The sequence below is a fragment of the Haliotis rubra genome, unplaced genomic scaffold, assembly GCF_003918875.1.
Source record: "Haliotis rubra isolate DU_JTF1 unplaced genomic scaffold, ASM391887v1 Scf31, whole genome shotgun sequence".
Lineage (NCBI taxonomy): Eukaryota > Metazoa > Mollusca > Gastropoda > Lepetellida > Haliotidae > Haliotis > Haliotis rubra.
This window is the reverse complement of record NW_025766980.1, coordinates 3,281,238-3,299,710: the sequence shown is the minus strand read 5'-3', so window position 1 is coordinate 3,299,710 and position 18,473 is coordinate 3,281,238. Positions and strand designations below refer to the sequence as shown.

Below are 18,473 nucleotides of genomic sequence, written 5' to 3'. Positions count from 1 at the left end.
TGTCATTTCACAAATAACACTTATTAGAAAGTCATTTGAACATCATCAGTGGGCCGACTGCATCAAGGACCTGGAGAGGGGACTTCTCTCTGAATCTAAGCTGCTCCTTCAGTCTCACAAGCCGGTGTTCTTTCTTCCTGTAGACAGCTTTCTTGGGTGGTGGGGAAGCACCAAAGTTTATCTGGGCAAGTTTAGCTCTCTCCGCATGGTCCTCTCTCTTCACTAGCTCAATGAATCTGAAGATATGCTGGATGAACTTGCTGATGCGGGAATGGAACCCCGCCAGGTTGTTGTTAGTCCTGGGACCTTGTGTAGCATGGTGATTCCACAGTCTTGGCGGAAGTCAGACGTCTTCATCTACCCAGGTTGCAACGATGTAGTTATTCATGGGTGTTATCTCTTCTCTGGCCCTCTTCCTCAGTGTACCAACCAACCTCAGCTCGTCCCTAGGTGTGTGGTTGTGCTCAGAAGTGTCCCCGATGACACCTCGCACAGTGGTACACTTCCTACTACTCAGTATTCACAAGTAAATTAGGAGAGAAACCAGGGTGATGGTATATACTCTGTGGTGATTTTGGTAGTGATAGGTCAGTAAGATGACTCGTAATATGTTTTATGTTTTGAGGAGGGCACAGGAGATAGGAGTGTGTTGTTACAATACACTGTAGTGACTGTGGGTCAGCTCATTTATTAAAAAGGTGAGGACAGCATGGCTCTGCTAATAAGCGTACTAGTTATAGTTTGGCATGAAATGCATGTGGACCCGTTTTTTTGTAAATAACTCTTCATCCAATGACCCAATCGATCTCAAACTGTGCAAGAGGATGTTTAGTCAGACAACCTAATCACATTGTAAATCACCGATTTTATGCATTTGTATTAAAGAATCTGTCTATGTAACTGTCAACAAAATAAACAGCAGAACGCAGACTGCTTGCAGAGGGAGGGAGCCAATGACCTGTAACAGTGGCAGTGTTGGGTCATAAAGGTAAATGCACGTGCAGTTCATGATAGTTACCTGTGCACTGCACAGTGATAGACCGTTTGGATCATTCACATTGACTACTTCTAGCTGTCATCATGAAAGCTTATTCAGATGATGCTAAACGTTTAATTAGAAATGTGTTGAATTTTTTTAAAAAAGAGAGCAAACGTAGCAAACCGATTTATAAGGTGTCGGATTACATGAAACGTACAACGTTTGCTCTTGGCATGAAAAAGAGCATCGTGCTAAAAATTGTGAAAAATAAACCAACAACCAATAAACAAAACCTTGTACAAAAAGGTAGGCATCCAAAGTTAGATTCTTTTGACATCAGGGTCATCAGAGATGTCATTCGCCGGCTATTTGCTAGAAATGAACACCTGTCCACAAGAAAGTTAAAACACATCCTTGCTGAGGATCACGACATTAATGTTTCTAGGTTTATGCTAAGCAAACTACTGCTCAAATTTGGATACAAGTACAAGAAGGTAGCAAACCAGAAACTTGTTATGTGTGAGAGATCTGATATTGTGAAAATAAGGTGTAACTATCTGAGAGAAATTAAGCAGGCAAGAGAGGATGGGTTCGAACCCATATATCTGGATGAGACTTGGGTCAATGCACACCATAGTGCTGCCAGACAGTGGCTACCCACTGATCCCAGTGATGGTAGGAAAATACCAACAGGCAAAGGTAAACGTTTAATCGTTCTTCATGCTGGTTCCCACCGTGGATTCCTACCTGGGTGTGATCTGGTATTTCGGTCAAAGAGCACAGATGCCAGCGACTATCATACAGAAATGAACTCAACGGTTTTCACACAGTATGTTGAGGAACAATTGTTGCCAGCTCTGCCTTACAAAAGTCTTGTTGTCATGGACAATGCTCCCTATCACAGTGTTCGAGATCCAAACAATAGGTGCCCAACTTCCAATACAAAGAAGTCAGATATGCAGCAATGGCTAACAAATAACAATAAAAAAAATCAATTAAGGCCACTAAACCACAGTTGTACTCTTTGATTAAACCTAACAAACCTCCACCCACATATAACATTGACAACATGCTACGCCAACACGGCCATAAGGTCTTGAGATTACCACCGTACCACTGTGATCTCAACCCAATCGAACTTATCTGGGGCCCGGAAAAATCAATCATTCAAGTTGAATGATGTCAAGCACATTGTCAACACTGGTATATGTGACATTGACATTGCACGCTGGCATGCATGTGTTGAACATATCAAGAAGGTGGAGAAAAGTTACTGGCTCAAAGATGGCTTGAAGGAGCAAACAGTTAATCCAGTTGTCATTCGTCTGGACACTGATGACTCCTCTGTGGAAGAATGGAGTGAACTTGATAAAGTTTAATTCTGTTATTATATTTACAGATAATAATAGTATCCAGCCAGATATGCTGAAAGAAATATAACTTCTTTTAACAATGACAGCACTGACTAATTCCAACGACTTATAGTGTAACATAAACACTCATTTCACATAAAATTATCATGAAAATATAAAATATTAACTATCTATATGCTTAAAGCTATTAGAAATGCATTGCTTAATTTGGAATGTGAACGATATCAAAACATAACACTTTTGTCTTCATTCTACCTTTTCTTCAATGAGTGTGCATGATTGTGTGTGCTTGTGTCCGAGGGAACGGGGCTTTAACAGTTGTTGAGTTCTAACCACAGGTGGTCCGATTAATGATTTAGTGTAAATATACTTTCTGTGTTCTTAAAATGCATTTCCACTTAGTACTGCATAAACAAAAGATGACATTAACATTACAAATTTAAATAATTCTCACTAATGGGTTTTGTGGTTAATGTTGAACAACTCAGGGAAACAAACTCCGTATGATGGTTAACAGTTGGCACCCACCTTACCCTATTCACGACCTGTGACACCTCTTCATACCTGTCATATGAGTTACTATTACATGGCAATGCAGATCTGACTGTTCACATAAATCAAAACATATTTAAAATTGTTCAAACATATATTTGTCATTCAAAACGATTTTCTTAATTGTTGCAATTGTTCCTCTTTTTCCCATATTTCTGTTCTTTTCTTCTCTGTCCATCTTGTAGAATGAATGTAAATAATATTATGTAAATACTATGGAGAGGGTGTTCTAAGTTGTATAACTTGTACCCAATCCTTTTCTCATGAATAAAATATGTTTAAAACAAACCTGTCACGTGCATAGCTGACCTACATTGACGAACGTTGACCTTTATGACCCAACACTGCCGCTGTTACAGGTCATTGGCTCCCTCCCTCTGCAAGCAGTCTGCGTTCTGCTGTTTATTTTGTTGACAGTTACATAGACAGATTCTTTAATACAAATGCATAAAATCGGTGATTTACAATGTGATTAGGTTGTCTGACAAAACACCCACTTGCACAGTTTGATGAAGAGATATTTACAAAAAAACGGGTCCACATGCATTTCATGCCAAACTATAGTGTACTTTTGGAAGATCTGTCTTTTGGGAGTGAACCGTTCTCAGTGTTTATTTCTAACGGTTCTTCAGCCCCTAAAATATGTCTCCGATCACGATCAAACGAACACCTGTAAAAAGAAGTCTGATCTAACAGAGTAGAGCAGCTTGACTTATGACAAAAAGATACTTGACCGGAACTACCCGATCTGGAGAAAATTGGGTTTTTTTCGCGGATTACTGGAACTTATGAATTTATTAAATATAGCCAGTACGTTCAGCTCATCATCATCAGAAGCCGCAGCAGAATAACGTCAGTACAAAATCAACATTGCCCTTAAAATCTTACTAGCCAAACTAAGTGTCGACCTGACCAGTCATTAGCAGTAAGACCCGTGAAGGCCTAGCAATGCCCGGCGATGGGTACGCGCGGGAAGGCCAAGGAACAAGGAATGACGGAGGAGGCAATCAGCGCTGGTTAGCAGCAACCCCTTATTACCTCAATACCCCACGGAATCATGAGAATTGTGCTTTCTAAATAAACACGATATGACAAACAAGCTACCTTCTGGACCACCGGGGGAGATGAATGTAGCAAACTATTGCCTAAAATATAAGCTAAGCCAAGGTAACAATAAATTTACAGCCCAATGAACAATTCGTAAGGTGGCAAAATAACCATAAAATAAAGAAGAACCACCTCCCTGGCATTAGATAATCACGCTACTGTGCGGAAATCAAAGTCTCTAAAACATCTTTAATACTGGAATACTTTTGCCTTCTCATACGAGATAAGCAATACCAAATCGACGCATAATGAAAGTATGAGATTAAACGGCGTAATTCATCGACATCAAACCCCCAGTCAGGCCCTTAAGAGCATCATAATGACTATAGTCCGTTTGGCGCAAAATCGGTCAGATGAATTGCAATCTAACTGGACTACTACCAGACATATAATACCCAATGAAACACAGATCATATTTTCATGTTAATATTACACACTTAAACTTCATTCTGGTGTTGTGTCTATTATCAATGCAACTCACGCTGCACGTGCTGTTCACAAGGACCAGCCCTATAAAATGCACCCCCAAACCTGGTTGAAACATTCACATTACAACGTCAGCAGGATGCCGCGACTCACGGCAGCTCAGAGGAACCAGGCGCTAGGAAGACTTGAAGCTCGCCACACTGCACAAGCCGTTGCCAAACACTTCCAGGCCAACGTTCGGACCATCTACAGGTCTGCAGGAACGTTTCCGGGCCACCAACACCACAAATGATCGCCCCCGTACTGACAGACCAAGGGTGACCACAAGACAAGACCGCCATGCTGTGCGACAGCATGTTCAGAATCCCTTCATGCAGGCATCCAAAACAGCACGCCAGACAGTTGGAACACACGGAACACCAATCAGTAATGATACAGTACGCCGACGTCTTAACAGCGTAGACCTTACCGTGGACCTATCCTCACCCCTCGTCATCAGCGTGAACGTCTACAGTTTGCCCTACAACAGCAAAACTGGCGGTACAGGCAATGGATAACTGTTCTGTTCACAGATGAGAGTCGGTACTGCGTATCAACTGCAGAAGGTAGAACAAGAATATGGCGACGACGTGGCCAGCGTTACTCAGACCAATGTGTCATGGAAAGAGACTCTTGGGGAGGTGCAAGCATCATGGTATGGGATGGAATAGGCCTGAACCAGAGAGTGGGTCCTGTGGTGTTCCAGAACCTTGGTCCAGGGAGAGGAGACGACATCAAAACGGTGCGCTAGATCGACCAAGCTCTCAGACCCCACGTCGTACCACATTTGGCACGTCACCGGAACAACATTTTCCAGCATGATAACGCCCAGGCCCATACTGACATGGCTACATGGGACTTCCTAGAGCAGAACGGTGTTCAATTATGCCGTGGCCAGCCCTTAGTCCTGATTTTTACCCAGTTGAACTTCTTTGGGATGAAATTCAGAGGTGAGTGAATAATGTCATGCCAAGGCTGAACACAGCCGATTTATTGCGCCAGGCCTTTCTCAGAGTGTGGTTCCAGGTGCCAATGGCCTTCATCAATCGATTGTTGCACTCCATGCATAGACGCTGTGCTGCAGTTATTGCCACTCGTGGTGGTCACACTAGATACTGAAGTCAAGTGTCTGAATGGACTGCAAACGTTCACGCAATGTCTTGAAATTTTGCTGAGTTATTCATTGATGTGTCAAGATATTGTACACAAAAATATTTTTGATCCGCTTATTATGTCCATTTCTGTAATGATTTGATTACAGTGCCTATCTAAGTTTGAATTCGTACTGACGTTTTTATTTGCTGCTGAGTATATCATCTAAAGAAGTAATACGGATAGAGAAAAAGGAATACGGTTATCGAATTAGTTTATTTATTTTGGCTTTATAGACCAATTCGCCCCTTTGAGAAAGTAATCTTGTCCCTAGAACGCATCTTTCTCGCATATGTAGAAGAAGTCATAGGTACTTCGTGCATCCTCCCACTTGTAAGATGACCTGTACGTAGTAATAAATGCTTTACATGTGCCATCTTTCATACAGTTCGGTTCCCCTGACGGAAAGTCAGTGAAGCCAACATCTGTGCCGTCAGCCCACACGTATTTGCTGCTTGCATACAACATCCCCATCCAGAAATATTCAGAATTCTGCTGGTTAGGCGGGAAGTCTGAAATTACATTTAAATGATCACAATATATCATATTTAACAAATATGTTTATGTGTGTTTCATCAATGTATCAGCTCTTCAAACGAGAATGTCTTAAAGTTTCATTATTGCAGATTTGGGTTCATATTGTGGTTCTAGCACCAATTAACTGAAAATTCTTCTTTTTCAGGCACTGTACTGGGACATTCAAACCCCAGATAAGCACATCATAGCGGCGCAACAGGTTTTACCTTAACGTACAGAAATGTGGCAACTCTGACAAATGGCGCCTTCTCGGTATCAGAAAAATGGCAAAGGATTACAAAGGTTTTATGGCCCTTGAAGAATTTTTTTTTTAAAATTCTCCTCTTTTGTCAAAATCCATCAAAAAGGGGCTAATGGGTCGAACTGTTGTAGCGGGTTTTGTCGGTAAAACAATGATACGTAGACATGTTTTTGCCATACAGAACAAACGAAAGCACATCTTCTATTGCATTGGATTTGACGTCCGTACTTACATTCCTTTACTTTCTCCAGCAGAAAGTCGTTCTCAGCTTCCGTATTGATAGAGACGAGATCAGCACCAAGCCCACGGCATCTACTTCTTGCAGTACCCCAACTGGTTTTGTCCAGCTCCAGTATGTAACAGTGGTCTTCAAATTTTACATAGCCAGCAGCACACACCTCTACAAAATGGAACAAAGTTCATATGAAGATTCACACAGCAATTTCATTCACTTTGTGACAACAAAACAGATAAATATGTTTGGAGAGAGCAGATGGAGGAGCTTAAAGGTAGAAATTTATGTCAGAATGTGAATGACTGAAATATAATCGCATGTCGTCTCAGTGTTAATTAAATCGCACAATGATGCATACATAGCTCAGTATCAACAGGATCGCAATTCCAGTTCATCAACCGTGATGCTCTTTGCATTCGCAGTGGTATATTTCAGTCATAATTGAAGCCTTTCCAGATATAATAATACATAACACAATGTACCATCTGCTGTTCTCATACCATGTAATAGATCCAGGTTTACAAGGATCAAGTATGTTCACTGTAACATTCTACCTATTTGCTTAAACACGAACATCTTATTGTACATATGATCATTTCGATGACATGTTTAAATGCTGAACACACAATATATACTTTACTTGGGGGTTTTTCTGTAGTCGTCGTAGTGGTGGTGGTGGTGGTGGAGGTTGTTGTGTTTGCGGCTGTGATGGGGATTGTTGAAATCACAGTGCATTGTGAGAGAGCAGCCTCAAGTTTCTGAACTCCCACATAGGACACATCAACCTTCTCCTCCATCACCCGCTGGCGTGCTCTCTCCAGAAGAATCTCCTTCTTGAGGAGCTCAAGTTGTTTGAACTCATTTTTAAATTCCTCTTTTATCTCTTCCTTCAACTCATTTATCACTTCCGACCGAACGCGTTTTGCGTTCTCCTTTAACTTCAGAATACACGTATCTGTGTCGTTTTCTTTATCCTCTACGGCATGAAGCTTCACTATCATCATCAGGTATAAAACTGCAGCTACAGCGTGAAGCTTAGCTCTGTCCATCGTGACTACTCCGTGTCTGTGTGATATCTGGACTTAGCCTGGGTCTAAATGTCACTTTGATTGTAAGCCATTATGAGGGAGGGACATATCTAATGACAGGAAGTAGTAAATTCGTTAAACGATACCACAGCACCTATCTAGCTTATTATCCAACATATGTTATATGTGGGTTCACACTTTCTTAGTAAAGGGGGCGGTGGGGTAGCCTAATGGACCCGGGTTAGATTCCCCACATGGGTACAATGTGTGAAGCCCATTTCTGGTGTCCCCCGCCGTGATATTGCTTGAATATTGCTAAAGGCGTAAAACCATGCTCACTCACTCACTCACTCACGTAGTAAAGGACAGATTCTGGTACTAGTTCCGTCGAATCTTGCTCAGTTAATTACAACATTTTTGCATTAAATACATTAGTAAAGCTGGTAAAAAGTTTCCAAATTTGATGCATCAGTGACGAAAATGACGACGTATGTAGTCCATTATTTTTACTTGTTCCATGCTTTCCAGTGAACGACCAACCTTTGTTTGTGTTTATGAAGCATGCCATCGCTGGGGCAGGATACGATCACCTTTTAGCGATCACCTCCTATCATCACTTTTTCATTGTGATCCATTTGCACATGCTCATGATATAGTCGGAATAGTACAGTAGACGTAGACACTGCTTTTAGAGATGTTCATTGGATGTTCAAAGGGTTTTATCTCCTTTATTTTTATACAATGCTGGAAAGGAGTTAAAATGGGTCTTTCTGAATACATGATTACTGTTCAGACATTTTCCAGATTTGTCTGTCGCGTCTGATGCGTGAGTCAACGACATGTGTACGTTCTCGGGTACTCAGCTGTTGGTTCAAGCGTGATACTGGATCTGTTGGACAACACCCGTTGTACCGGCAGAGACTAGAGCTGAAAGAACAGCTGCAGAACATGACGATAATATTCTGCGTACACAAAAAAAAGAAAAGAAAAAAGATACAAGATGTGCCGAAAAAGGACTGGGCACATACCACTTGAGTGCAGAGTGGAGCTGGCCCAGGGTGCTGTGCACGGACGAAACTAACCTTCTGTCGGAGAACAAAATAGACGGTTGTCAGGTTCGATCCAAGGGAGTAATTATGTATTAGACTGGTTAAACTATGGAATAGGTACTCGCGTACTTACAAATTACAAAGAAGACACAATGCCTTATGCATCACTTGACACCAATGCAAATTTGCCAGGTTATTTTCATCACAATATAAAATTTGTGGGCATTGTGTCTTGTTTAGAATTTGTTGCTTTTCACATCGTGTATATTTCCATAGTTAGGTTGCCCTCCGGTGTCTTTCTGTGGTGGGCCCGTAAACGTAATTGCCATCAATTGACCTACATTGAGGTAACACTATTTTCAGGTTGTTTCCAGTATTGTAATAATTTTAGTATTGTAGTTTGGACATATCGTGCACAAGCTGTTGTCAGGTCGACGTGGGCGACAATCAAATCATTAAACTGTAATTATGATAGTTATCCACGTGTACAATTACATTGTAAGTGTTCATGTCCGTTCCGTCTGGTTAATGAACACACGTAAATGCCCTTTGGAGACAAATAGCTTCGAATTACTAATTGCCATGTAACTGCCTGTTCATTATGTCCTGTTAAAGTTGGTGGTGGTAGTGGTGTGTGTGTGTGTGTGTGTGTGTGTGTCTGTGTGTGTGTGTCTGTGTGTGTCTGTGTGTGTGTGTCTGTCTGTCTGTCTGTCTGTCTGCCTGTGTGTCTACAGATCCGAAATATATCTACTTTCTCCAGCAAAAGAGTAAAATAGAAGCGACAAGATACTTTCCACAGTCAAAGCAAATCTGTGCGATTCTGACTGTACGGATCACAATCAGATAACACCCCTGCCGAGAGGAACCCTCTGCCGCTCCTATAACATACAATCGAGAGTCATTTGAGTCCCTCTATATTTCTCGTAAATTGTGTTCGTCAGTGGTATTTGGTAAGGCAAGGATATTCAAATAGTCTTGAATATATGGTAAATCCGCTTCTCATTTCTTTCTTCTTGAATAATTGTTAGCAGAAAAATATCAAGGCAAATTTTACAGAGGGTATACATTATGCATCCATGAGTTTCTGTAATATAGTATTTTCAAGCAGAAAACGTGGTTTACAGAAAAACATTTTTTCACTTTCATCCTGTGGTGATAAATGCATTGCCGTTTTGCAGTGTCACATATGTTATATTTGGGAGTACACTTTCTTAGTAAAGTACAGATTCTAGTACTTTTGTTGAGTTGAGTCCCATTCGAACCCACACCCTCAGGGGCAGGCATCTAATCGCCTATGTTACTGTTGACCACTTTCTAAATGGCACTGTGTATTCATCGCCGTTTTCGTCTTTTAACGCCACATCAAGCTGAATTCCACCAACTGACAGTGGTCTGTTCGATGCCGAGCCAATAACTGAATGTCCCTATCTTAAAAGAGATCTAGCTATAGTGTTTGTTTTGCGACTTTTCGCCTAGCATGAACCCACATATCCTGTATGTGTGCAGTTTTAGTATTATACTTGTAGGCTCGACGAAATATGTTGTTATGTGAACTCTGTGTATCTAAACCTTTAGCATAATGCAGATTTTAACAAGAGGTAAATAATATAGGCCTTTATCCATTCACTACAATCATCCGTAATGTCAGTTTCGTTTCAGACTCTAATTTGAAACTTCCTGTCAACCAGTGCCTCAACAACAAGGTCTATAAACAGGGATGAAGTGCGCTAGGATCCCATCGGTGACTGTGTGGCTTATATTGATAATTGGAATTTGCAGCGAACTTTCTCAAACATCAGCCCAAGAACAAGAGGTTGCGTCATGTATCCTAAAAGTACGTGAAACAGAAAAAAGAGTTCGAAATGAGGTGATAGAGGAACTGAAGAAAGAAATGGAGGAGACATTGAAAGGAAAGATGCAGAGAATTGATCTCCTGGAGACTGAGATTGCCCTGGAGAGGACACGACAACAGGTGATTGAACAGAAGGTGGAGCTGTCTTATAAGGGTCTGATGAGACTTGAGAATGCGTTGACGAAATGTACGGCGCCTACTTCAACAACTCTTGCCCCAACTACAACAACAAAGAAACCAGGTAAATCGCCATTTTACATCTTCGGGCTAGGTTCGTTTTTGTTTGGGACATTTCCGCCATTTTCGTATCCACGTGGATGGCTACAGGGTGAACATTGCCCCTGACACTGTTTCCTGTCTTCGGGTATGACATGGGGGAGTATATACAGAACAACAAAGAGCAAGAAAGTATCAAGGGAAATAACTCTTTAAACAGACAAAATAATCCGCGTCATCGGTGTTATTCTACACGTATCGTGGCATTACGACATGGGGTGCTTTAGAGTGATTCCATTCCTGGTTTCCACGGATCTTGGGTTTTAACTGTTCCTGCTTCATTCAACAAGTGATAAGATTGAGACATGTATAGAGCCACGTCCCGTGTTTTATAAATCGATCCAAACAGATATTGGACAGTGTAGTATTTATGAGTATATAACAGTTCTATTCGTAAAGGGCGGTGTGGTAGCCTAATGGTTAAAGCGTTGGCTCGTCACGCCCAAGACCCGGGTTCGAATCCCCACATGGGTACAATGTGTGAAGCCCATTTCTGGTGTCCCCCGCCGTGATGTTGCTGGAATATTGCTAAAAGCGGCGTAAAACCAAACTCACTCACTCAAACCTGCAAGAATTGTTTTGAAAACTGTGTATCATACACGTTTGTTCAATCACGGAAACCACGCCGAAGTACCAGCTAATCAGATGTTAGATAGCACGTGACGTCATTCGAGTGCAGCGGATGTTTACAGACGAGGCAACGGAAGTTTGGCCTTTTAACGAGTTTTCTTTTCCTGTAGTTATATTATACATGGATTATACAGAAGAACCCGTTATTTACCGGTATGATGACGAATTTACATTCTGATTCCGTACTCGATCGTCATTACAGTCTTAACTGTTCGTTTGTGATGTGTTGGGTTGTGTACATGCTACAAGTATCATGGTGAGTACGATCTCGATAGAGCTGTGACTTGACATATGCCTGTTGACTGTCAGTCAGTCAGTCAGTCAGTAATCGTAAAAGTCGCTAATTTACCAGAAGAATCTATTGCTCAAGAACACAATTTATTAACCGGATACTGGTCGTCAACAACTCCGATTCCTGGCACATAATGTCCTAAGGTTGAAAGAGAGGAAGGACTAAATATACTTTGAATAAGGCTGAGTTCAGGTACCCTCTCAAGGAGTGTCATATACTGAGAGGAAACAATAAGGGTTCACATGAAGGCACAAGTGTTCCTTTATTATTTTCCAGGTTTCTTCACAAGCTGTGCGATACAAGCTCCTGAAGAAAACCTGGACAAAATTAAAGGAACACTTGTGCTTGCACGTGATCCTTATTTTTTCCCTCAATATATATAAGAGAGACTGTTTATTGATCGGAGATTCATACACTGATCACAGAGCTCTTCATAAACATGGTGTTAAACAATCATATGACTGTTGCTAATAATGCTCCTGTACCAATTCCAGACTGTCCTGTGGGATACAAGAAGTTTCTGGACCACTGCTACCTGTTTGAAATGGCGAAGGCCGACTGGCAGACTGCCCGTGATAACTGCCTCGCTCAGGACGCGGACCTGGTCTCCATCAACAACTGGGATGAACTGGACTTCCTGCTGACTGAAATAGAAGAACGTGAGCTTCATACAGACGTGATAATTATTTATCAGGAATCATAACCAACACAATAAGGGGCACATCAGTCAACTGTTTACTTTTAAGTTCTAAATTCTTGTAGGGGACTCCAAACCAGAATGTCAGTATTGTTATTGTCGGTTGTCCTGTTATTGCAAACCATGTCCAATGATGAAACACTATTTCTTAAGACAAGGGGCAGATAATTCGGGATATATTCTTAAAACAACGTGTATTCTATTGCTCCGATCCCACCAACAACAGCTGTCGAAATGACAATTGTTTCCTGTTATTCCTTCTTAGACCCTTGCACATTGATCACACAGTTTGAATAGATTGACTGGATTCAACAGTTTAAACATACGGGAATATAAGCAAACTTTCAGCAGAATACCTTACCACATTCAGACGAAGTAACATCTTTGTGGTAAAGTGACCATAAGCATTTAGTGAGTGAGTGACTGACTGAGTTCAGTTTTACGCCGCACTCAGCAATATTCCAGCTATATGGCGACGGTCTGTAGATAATCGAATTTGGATCAGACAATCCAGTGATCAACAGCATGAGCATCGGTCTACGAAATTGGGATACGATGGCATGTGTCAACCAAGTCAGCGAGCCTGACCACCCGATCCCGTTAGCCACCTCATACCACAAGCATGGGTTACTGAAGATCAATCTTCTAACCCGGATCGTCACGGATACCTTAAGCATTGAGTACACGGGGTTAATGTTAGACCGTAGTCTTTACTGCAGGAAGTAAATAATAAGAACGCTAAGTCTTGATAAAGTGAACAAATTGAAGATATGCTCAGGAGCATATTTTTCAAGAGCGGACGTGGCAACTGACAAGAGCTTGTTTGCTTGATAATTGTTTGTTTGTTGTTGTTGTTGTTGTTGTTGTTGCGGTTTGTTGTTTTTTATGTTTGTGTGTTGGTTAACACCGTCCTCAGCAATATTCCAGTTATATGGCGGCGATCTGTAAATAATCGACACCTCAGTGATCAAGATGTGCATGGACCATAGGCTTCTTAAATAAAAAACACATTGAGACTATGTGACTGGAGCGGAGCTTGATTAACCTTGTGGTTAAAGCGCTCGCTCGCCCGGGTTCTATTCCCTACATGGGTAAAATGTGTGAAGCCCATTTCGTGTGTCCCCGCCGTGATGTTACTGGAATATTGCTAAAAGCGGAGTAACATTAATCACTCACTCACTTTGTGACTGGACAATGAAAGTCAATCTGGATAATTGACCGATACATACGTAGCGCTGAGCACCGTGTTGTTGCTTTTAGGTACATGCTTTACTTGTCTGTTAGTATGTATGCCTGGATGTTCTGAACCATGTTGTATGTTTAGGATATTGTTCCTTTTTTCAGATTACACGACCCGACGGCGAGACTCCTACTACATAGGCGTGGTATATGACGATGGGGAGTACATGTGGGTGGACGGTACGCCTGTGACATTTCGATACTGGGCCCAAGGAGAACCAAATTGTATGGACACAGTCTGCAAGGCCTATATCTCGGAATACATGGGATTTAAGTGGGCTGATGCGCGAGCAAATTACAAACTGTTCTATATTTGTGAAAGGAATATCAACTAGAGACACGCCTATGTGTAATCCAGCATTAAACATTACTTGATGCATGTTTCTGTTTTGGTGTCAGTTGAGATGTAATTTGCAATGTGCAGATTGCATCTAGTTCATATCACGACACGATTACAGCCAGTTGTTTATAATGTCCGATCACACGAAAATCAGACGTTTCAATATTTTTTACATTCTGTTGTGCTGTTTTGGCTTATTACATGTAGAGCAGATATGGTCGATTTCTTGTGGTTGTAGACAAACCGTGCAGATCCGGGTTAGAATTGGTCTTCAGTAACCCATGGCCATGCTTCTCTTGGATGACATGTGTCATCGTATCCCAAGTGCGTATATCGATGCTCTTGCTGTTGATCACTTGAATGTCTGGTCCAGACTCGATTATTTACAGATCGCCCCCATATAGCTGGAATATTGTTGATAGTGGCGTAAAACTAAATTCACTCACTCACTCACTGGTTGTAGACTTCAAGTTGGAAACAATTGGCTAATATGTACAATAGTTCACAATGATCAGAGGTCCAGTTGAACGTGTCACATGACGCTATAAACGCTGTCATGGAAGCTCGTACTCATTCGGGTATGGGCCAGACAACGACTGACTCGACCGATGTAGTCGAGGGTTACGATAAGCAAAACATACCAAATCCAAATACTATCCCGGAATCTATACGTCGATTCAGTCTCTAAATATGAAAAACGGCCAATCGTCGGTCGTTGAATGTATAATTATGCAGTTAACAACGATTGAAAAGTTTGGTATGTTTGTCTGTAGTTGAAAAATGCATCCGAATTTAATCACACCCTTCACTTCAACATACCATACAGATCATATACTACTGTAACAGTGCATTATTTCATGTTATGCAATTTTAAATGCAAACAGATAATAACAGGATTTGCGGTGTTTGCCTTAGTCGCTGTTTAACTGTTGGCAGGATAATATCAAAATCTGTATCAACACAACGAAATGTTTAATGTCTCCCTCCTTCAACAGTGTTGTCGTGTCAGCAGCCTACTGTCATTGACATCTCACGAAAACAATTATGATGAAGTGTAAACTGTGGAGGTGTTGTGAAAACGACACATATATTAAAGATGTTCATGACATAGAAGGTCGTAGCACAAATTTCATGAACCGTGGATCAAACTTTCCTGACCATGTTGTTACGTTATATATGTATTATATTTATATCAATAGGCCTCATTTCCAGGTTCCGTGAAATTAGACCTTTGTTTTGGAAACGGAAGAGCCTTTCTTCGCATTTATCTTTTCATTTTAAGGCGCTTCGGAGCATTTCCCCCAAAGCACACCACTATGGATACAACAAAATCGCTGAACGATATATACGGGATATGATACCTTACGTAACAACGCTGTTGTGGGCTCCCTACATTGAAATCCACCTTGTATTGTCTTCATAAATGGAAGCTAAAATGTATTCTGTGTTACATCAGTCTATTCACTGCAAATATATACATTTGTTGGGGCGTGTATGTTTCTGAATGTACCCTTAATGGACAACTCTACGGTTCTTCAGCAACTAATGCTTATAAGAAGCGAATAACAATCACTGGATTGTCTGGTCCGTTTGTTTACATACTGCTGTAATGCTACTGAAACAAATATACGCTCATGATATAGTCACAATTGTACAATCTACTCTGCTTTTAGCAGAGATTTCTTATGAATGTGGAAAGGGTTTTGTCGCTTCTATTTTCAAGTTCTTCGAATTGGTTGACACATGTCATTGCATGCCAGTTTCATTAAGACGTGTTCATGTGGCCAAGATTGTCTCGTCCAGACTCGACTTTTTACGGATCACCCTCATATTACAGGAATATTGTTGAGTTAAACAGATATTCATTACAAATCGGTCGAAGTCCTCAAAGCATATTTTTCTCTCCTTTCTTCTGTCGTCAACTGCAGCGTTTGTACACTATACACCAACAAAATCAGTCTGTTTCAGAAAACGTTTTATTCGACTTTATATGTATCTTACATAATACTGCCTAACATCTCAACGACCTATTGATATTTCGAATGGATTTGTAAACACATAAATTAAGTAAAATAGCCGATACAGAAAATAACCTGAAGAAGATTTCAGAGCGGCATACACGCTCACAAAGGAAAAGGGGGCAACTCTTTGCTGCTTAACTACAGCTGGTACCATCCCCTTCGCTTCGCCATCGTTTTGTCAGCCAAACTGTTCTAACGCAAATATCTACAGGGAAACCGTACACCTTTACGCATCAGGAGAAACTATAACATATAATGAAAGTGCACTAGATAAACATGAAGTAATAGACAAAATAGCTGGCCCTACTGAAGACGTAAATTCATAAATTGTACAGGGACGGATACAGCTTTTTGTGAAAGGAGAGGTGCGCTGTTCGGAAGGGACGGGGGTGGGGGCGGGGGTGGTGCACAGTTCCTTTTCACCCATATTCTCGAGAGTTTCAATGGTCATTTAATTAACTTTCAGGACAAACGGTGTGTGTAAGTGTGTTTACTGCATGAAATGTTTATTTAATGCACATCGTTTATGTACATGATAAACCGTGTCTATATTCTTATGCAAGGCCAAAATAGGATGAGGAGACACTATCAATTTAAACATGTATTATATAATGATACTGTCTATAAATATCACGTTACTATTCAAACGTGACTGTGTTGAATTCTCCATCATAAGGACATTTTTAATAAAGTTAATTATCATTTAATCATTGATTTTTTAAAAGAAATAGACTTGTTAAATGAATTTTGATATATGTTTTGTAAATAGATAAGCTTTTATAATTGGTAGTTCAGATTTTCAACTTAGATTGTTAGTGACTGTATCCTCAAAGGGGGTTAAAGTACCGTAAAATTATTGTCCTCCTGAGAGGGTACGTAAGTCCCAAAACTTTCAAAGTAAAATATATATTATCACATTTTAAACGTAGTATTTGTGTTATTTTAACTGTTGGCTAAATTTTCCTACAATCGCCAGCGGCTGAAGGGACGGTGTAAATCCAGCTAGGATCCATGCAGGTAGCAAAAGTAACGTAAGTCCCCATGGTTCCTAGTATGGTGATCTACCTTCAGTTGTTGGCGATCTATAGCCAGTGTATTATACTGTATTGTCTTCTTTAATTGGATTTTTTTAGGTTTGCTCGCTAGGTTTATATTCATATCTGTGATTCTCTAGTATTTTTACTGTCCATCGTCGGCAGGTTTTAATCTTCCAAATGTTTTCACCTTTTATTGTCTGGATCGTTCTCTTCACGATATGGCTGAGATATTGCCGATGTGACGTTAAATAATAACTCACTCACTCACTCACTGATCGTGAAAGAGGTTCACAGTTCTACTGTGTAACTTAAATCGAATACTATACCGAACATGTCAACAATAGCTAAAACGAGTCAGTAATTGACAAATAATCCCACATCTCACATCTCACACTTTTATTCTATCGGATTACTGACTGACTGAGTTGGTTTAACGCCGCTTTTAGCAATATTCCAGCAACATAACGGCGGGGGACGCCAGAAATGGGCTTCATAAACTGTACCCATATGGGGATTCGAACCCGGGTCTTCGGCGTGATGAGCCAACGCTTTAACCACTAGGCTACCCCACCGACCCTCTATCGGATTAATTAAGCATATTTATACAAAATGGTTCCCTAATGAAGTAATGAATCAACTAAACATGGGGTAAGTCAGGTCATGACAAATATATCTAAATATATACCAGTAAAACATGTAATTTATACCCCATTTGGAATTATCATCATCATCAAGGTTCGCTCTGAGTGAATCACAGCGATTGGAATATGTCTTATCCATAAGTATTCAATACATACAAAAGCTCTTTGTATGAAAGATAGGTGTGTCTCTGGTAAGAAACCGTTTCACTACCGTCGTGTTATGGTTAGTCATTACATTTCTTGTTTTCTGAGATATTGATTGGTACATGTAGGTTGTTGACTTTGTAGTGTAGGCTTGATATTTGAGTGAGTGAGTTTAGTCTGGACCAGACAATCCAGTGATCAACAGCAGGAGCATCGATCTGCGCAATGGGAACAGATGACATGTGTCAACCAAGTCAGCGAGCCTGACCACCCGATCCCGTTAGTCGCCTCTTACAAGCATGGGTTACTGAAGATCAATGCTGACCAGGGTGTGCTCGTTACATTTAATGCTACAAAAACACAATACCAAGTTAAACTTGGAGATAATAACGTTTCGGATTTTATTTTAGATTTTGAAACAGCTTCCAAATTAGAAAACTTATTCATCGACTCTTTCCAAGAAATTAGAAATTTTAAAACTAAGTCACACAACGTGGACACTTGTTGGTTGTTAAGTCATATTATCAACAACTTTCGTTTTACATTTGATCGTTTATTTGGATCACTTACCGTTCAGTACTCGGAC

The 18,473-nt window shown here is 40.7% G+C and overlaps 2 protein-coding genes across 2 annotated transcripts; one reads left to right on the top strand and one right to left on the bottom strand.

Moving 5' to 3' along the window:
• Nucleotides 1-5,825: 5,825 nt before the first annotated feature.
• On the bottom strand, nt 5,826-7,693 carry LOC124283116 (low affinity immunoglobulin epsilon Fc receptor-like). Its single transcript, XM_046719141.1, has 3 exons — nt 7,282-7,693; nt 6,639-6,806; nt 5,826-6,140 (listed from the first exon to the last, which is right to left on the bottom strand). The coding sequence occupies exons 1-3, from the start codon at nt 7,688-7,690 to the stop codon at nt 5,899-5,901; spliced, it is 819 nt and encodes a 272-aa protein (XP_046575097.1). The 5' UTR covers nt 7,691-7,693; the 3' UTR covers nt 5,826-5,898.
• A 2,742-nt stretch (nt 7,694-10,435) lies between these two features.
• On the top strand, nt 10,436-14,085 carry LOC124283110 (perlucin-like protein). Its single transcript, XM_046719137.1, has 3 exons — nt 10,436-10,811; nt 12,263-12,427; nt 13,810-14,085. Exons 1-3 carry the CDS (start codon nt 10,436-10,438, stop codon nt 14,037-14,039), a joined length of 771 nt encoding a protein of 256 aa, XP_046575093.1. The 3' UTR covers nt 14,040-14,085.
• Nucleotides 14,086-18,473: the final 4,388 nt, after the last annotated feature.

Coding starts and splice junctions, on each gene's coding strand:
- LOC124283110 (XM_046719137.1), top strand. CDS start 10,436: ATGAAGTGCGCTAGGATCCCATCGGTGACTGTGTGGCTTATATTGATA. Junction 10,812..12,262: donor TACAACAACAAAGAAACCAG/GTAAATCGCCAT, acceptor TACCAATTCCAG/ACTGTCCTGTGGGATACAAG. Junction 12,428..13,809: donor GCTGACTGAAATAGAAGAAC/GTGAGCTTCATA, acceptor TCCTTTTTTCAG/ATTACACGACCCGACGGCGA.
- LOC124283116 (XM_046719141.1), bottom strand. CDS start 7,690: ATGGACAGAGCTAAGCTTCACGCTGTAGCTGCAGTTTTATACCTGATG. Junction 6,807..7,281: donor GACTACAGAAAAACCCCCAA/GTAAAGTATATA, acceptor TCCATTTTGTAG/AGGTGTGTGCTGCTGGCTAT. Junction 6,141..6,638: donor GCTGGAGAAAGTAAAGGAAT/GTAAGTACGGAC, acceptor ATGTAATTTCAG/ACTTCCCGCCTAACCAGCAG.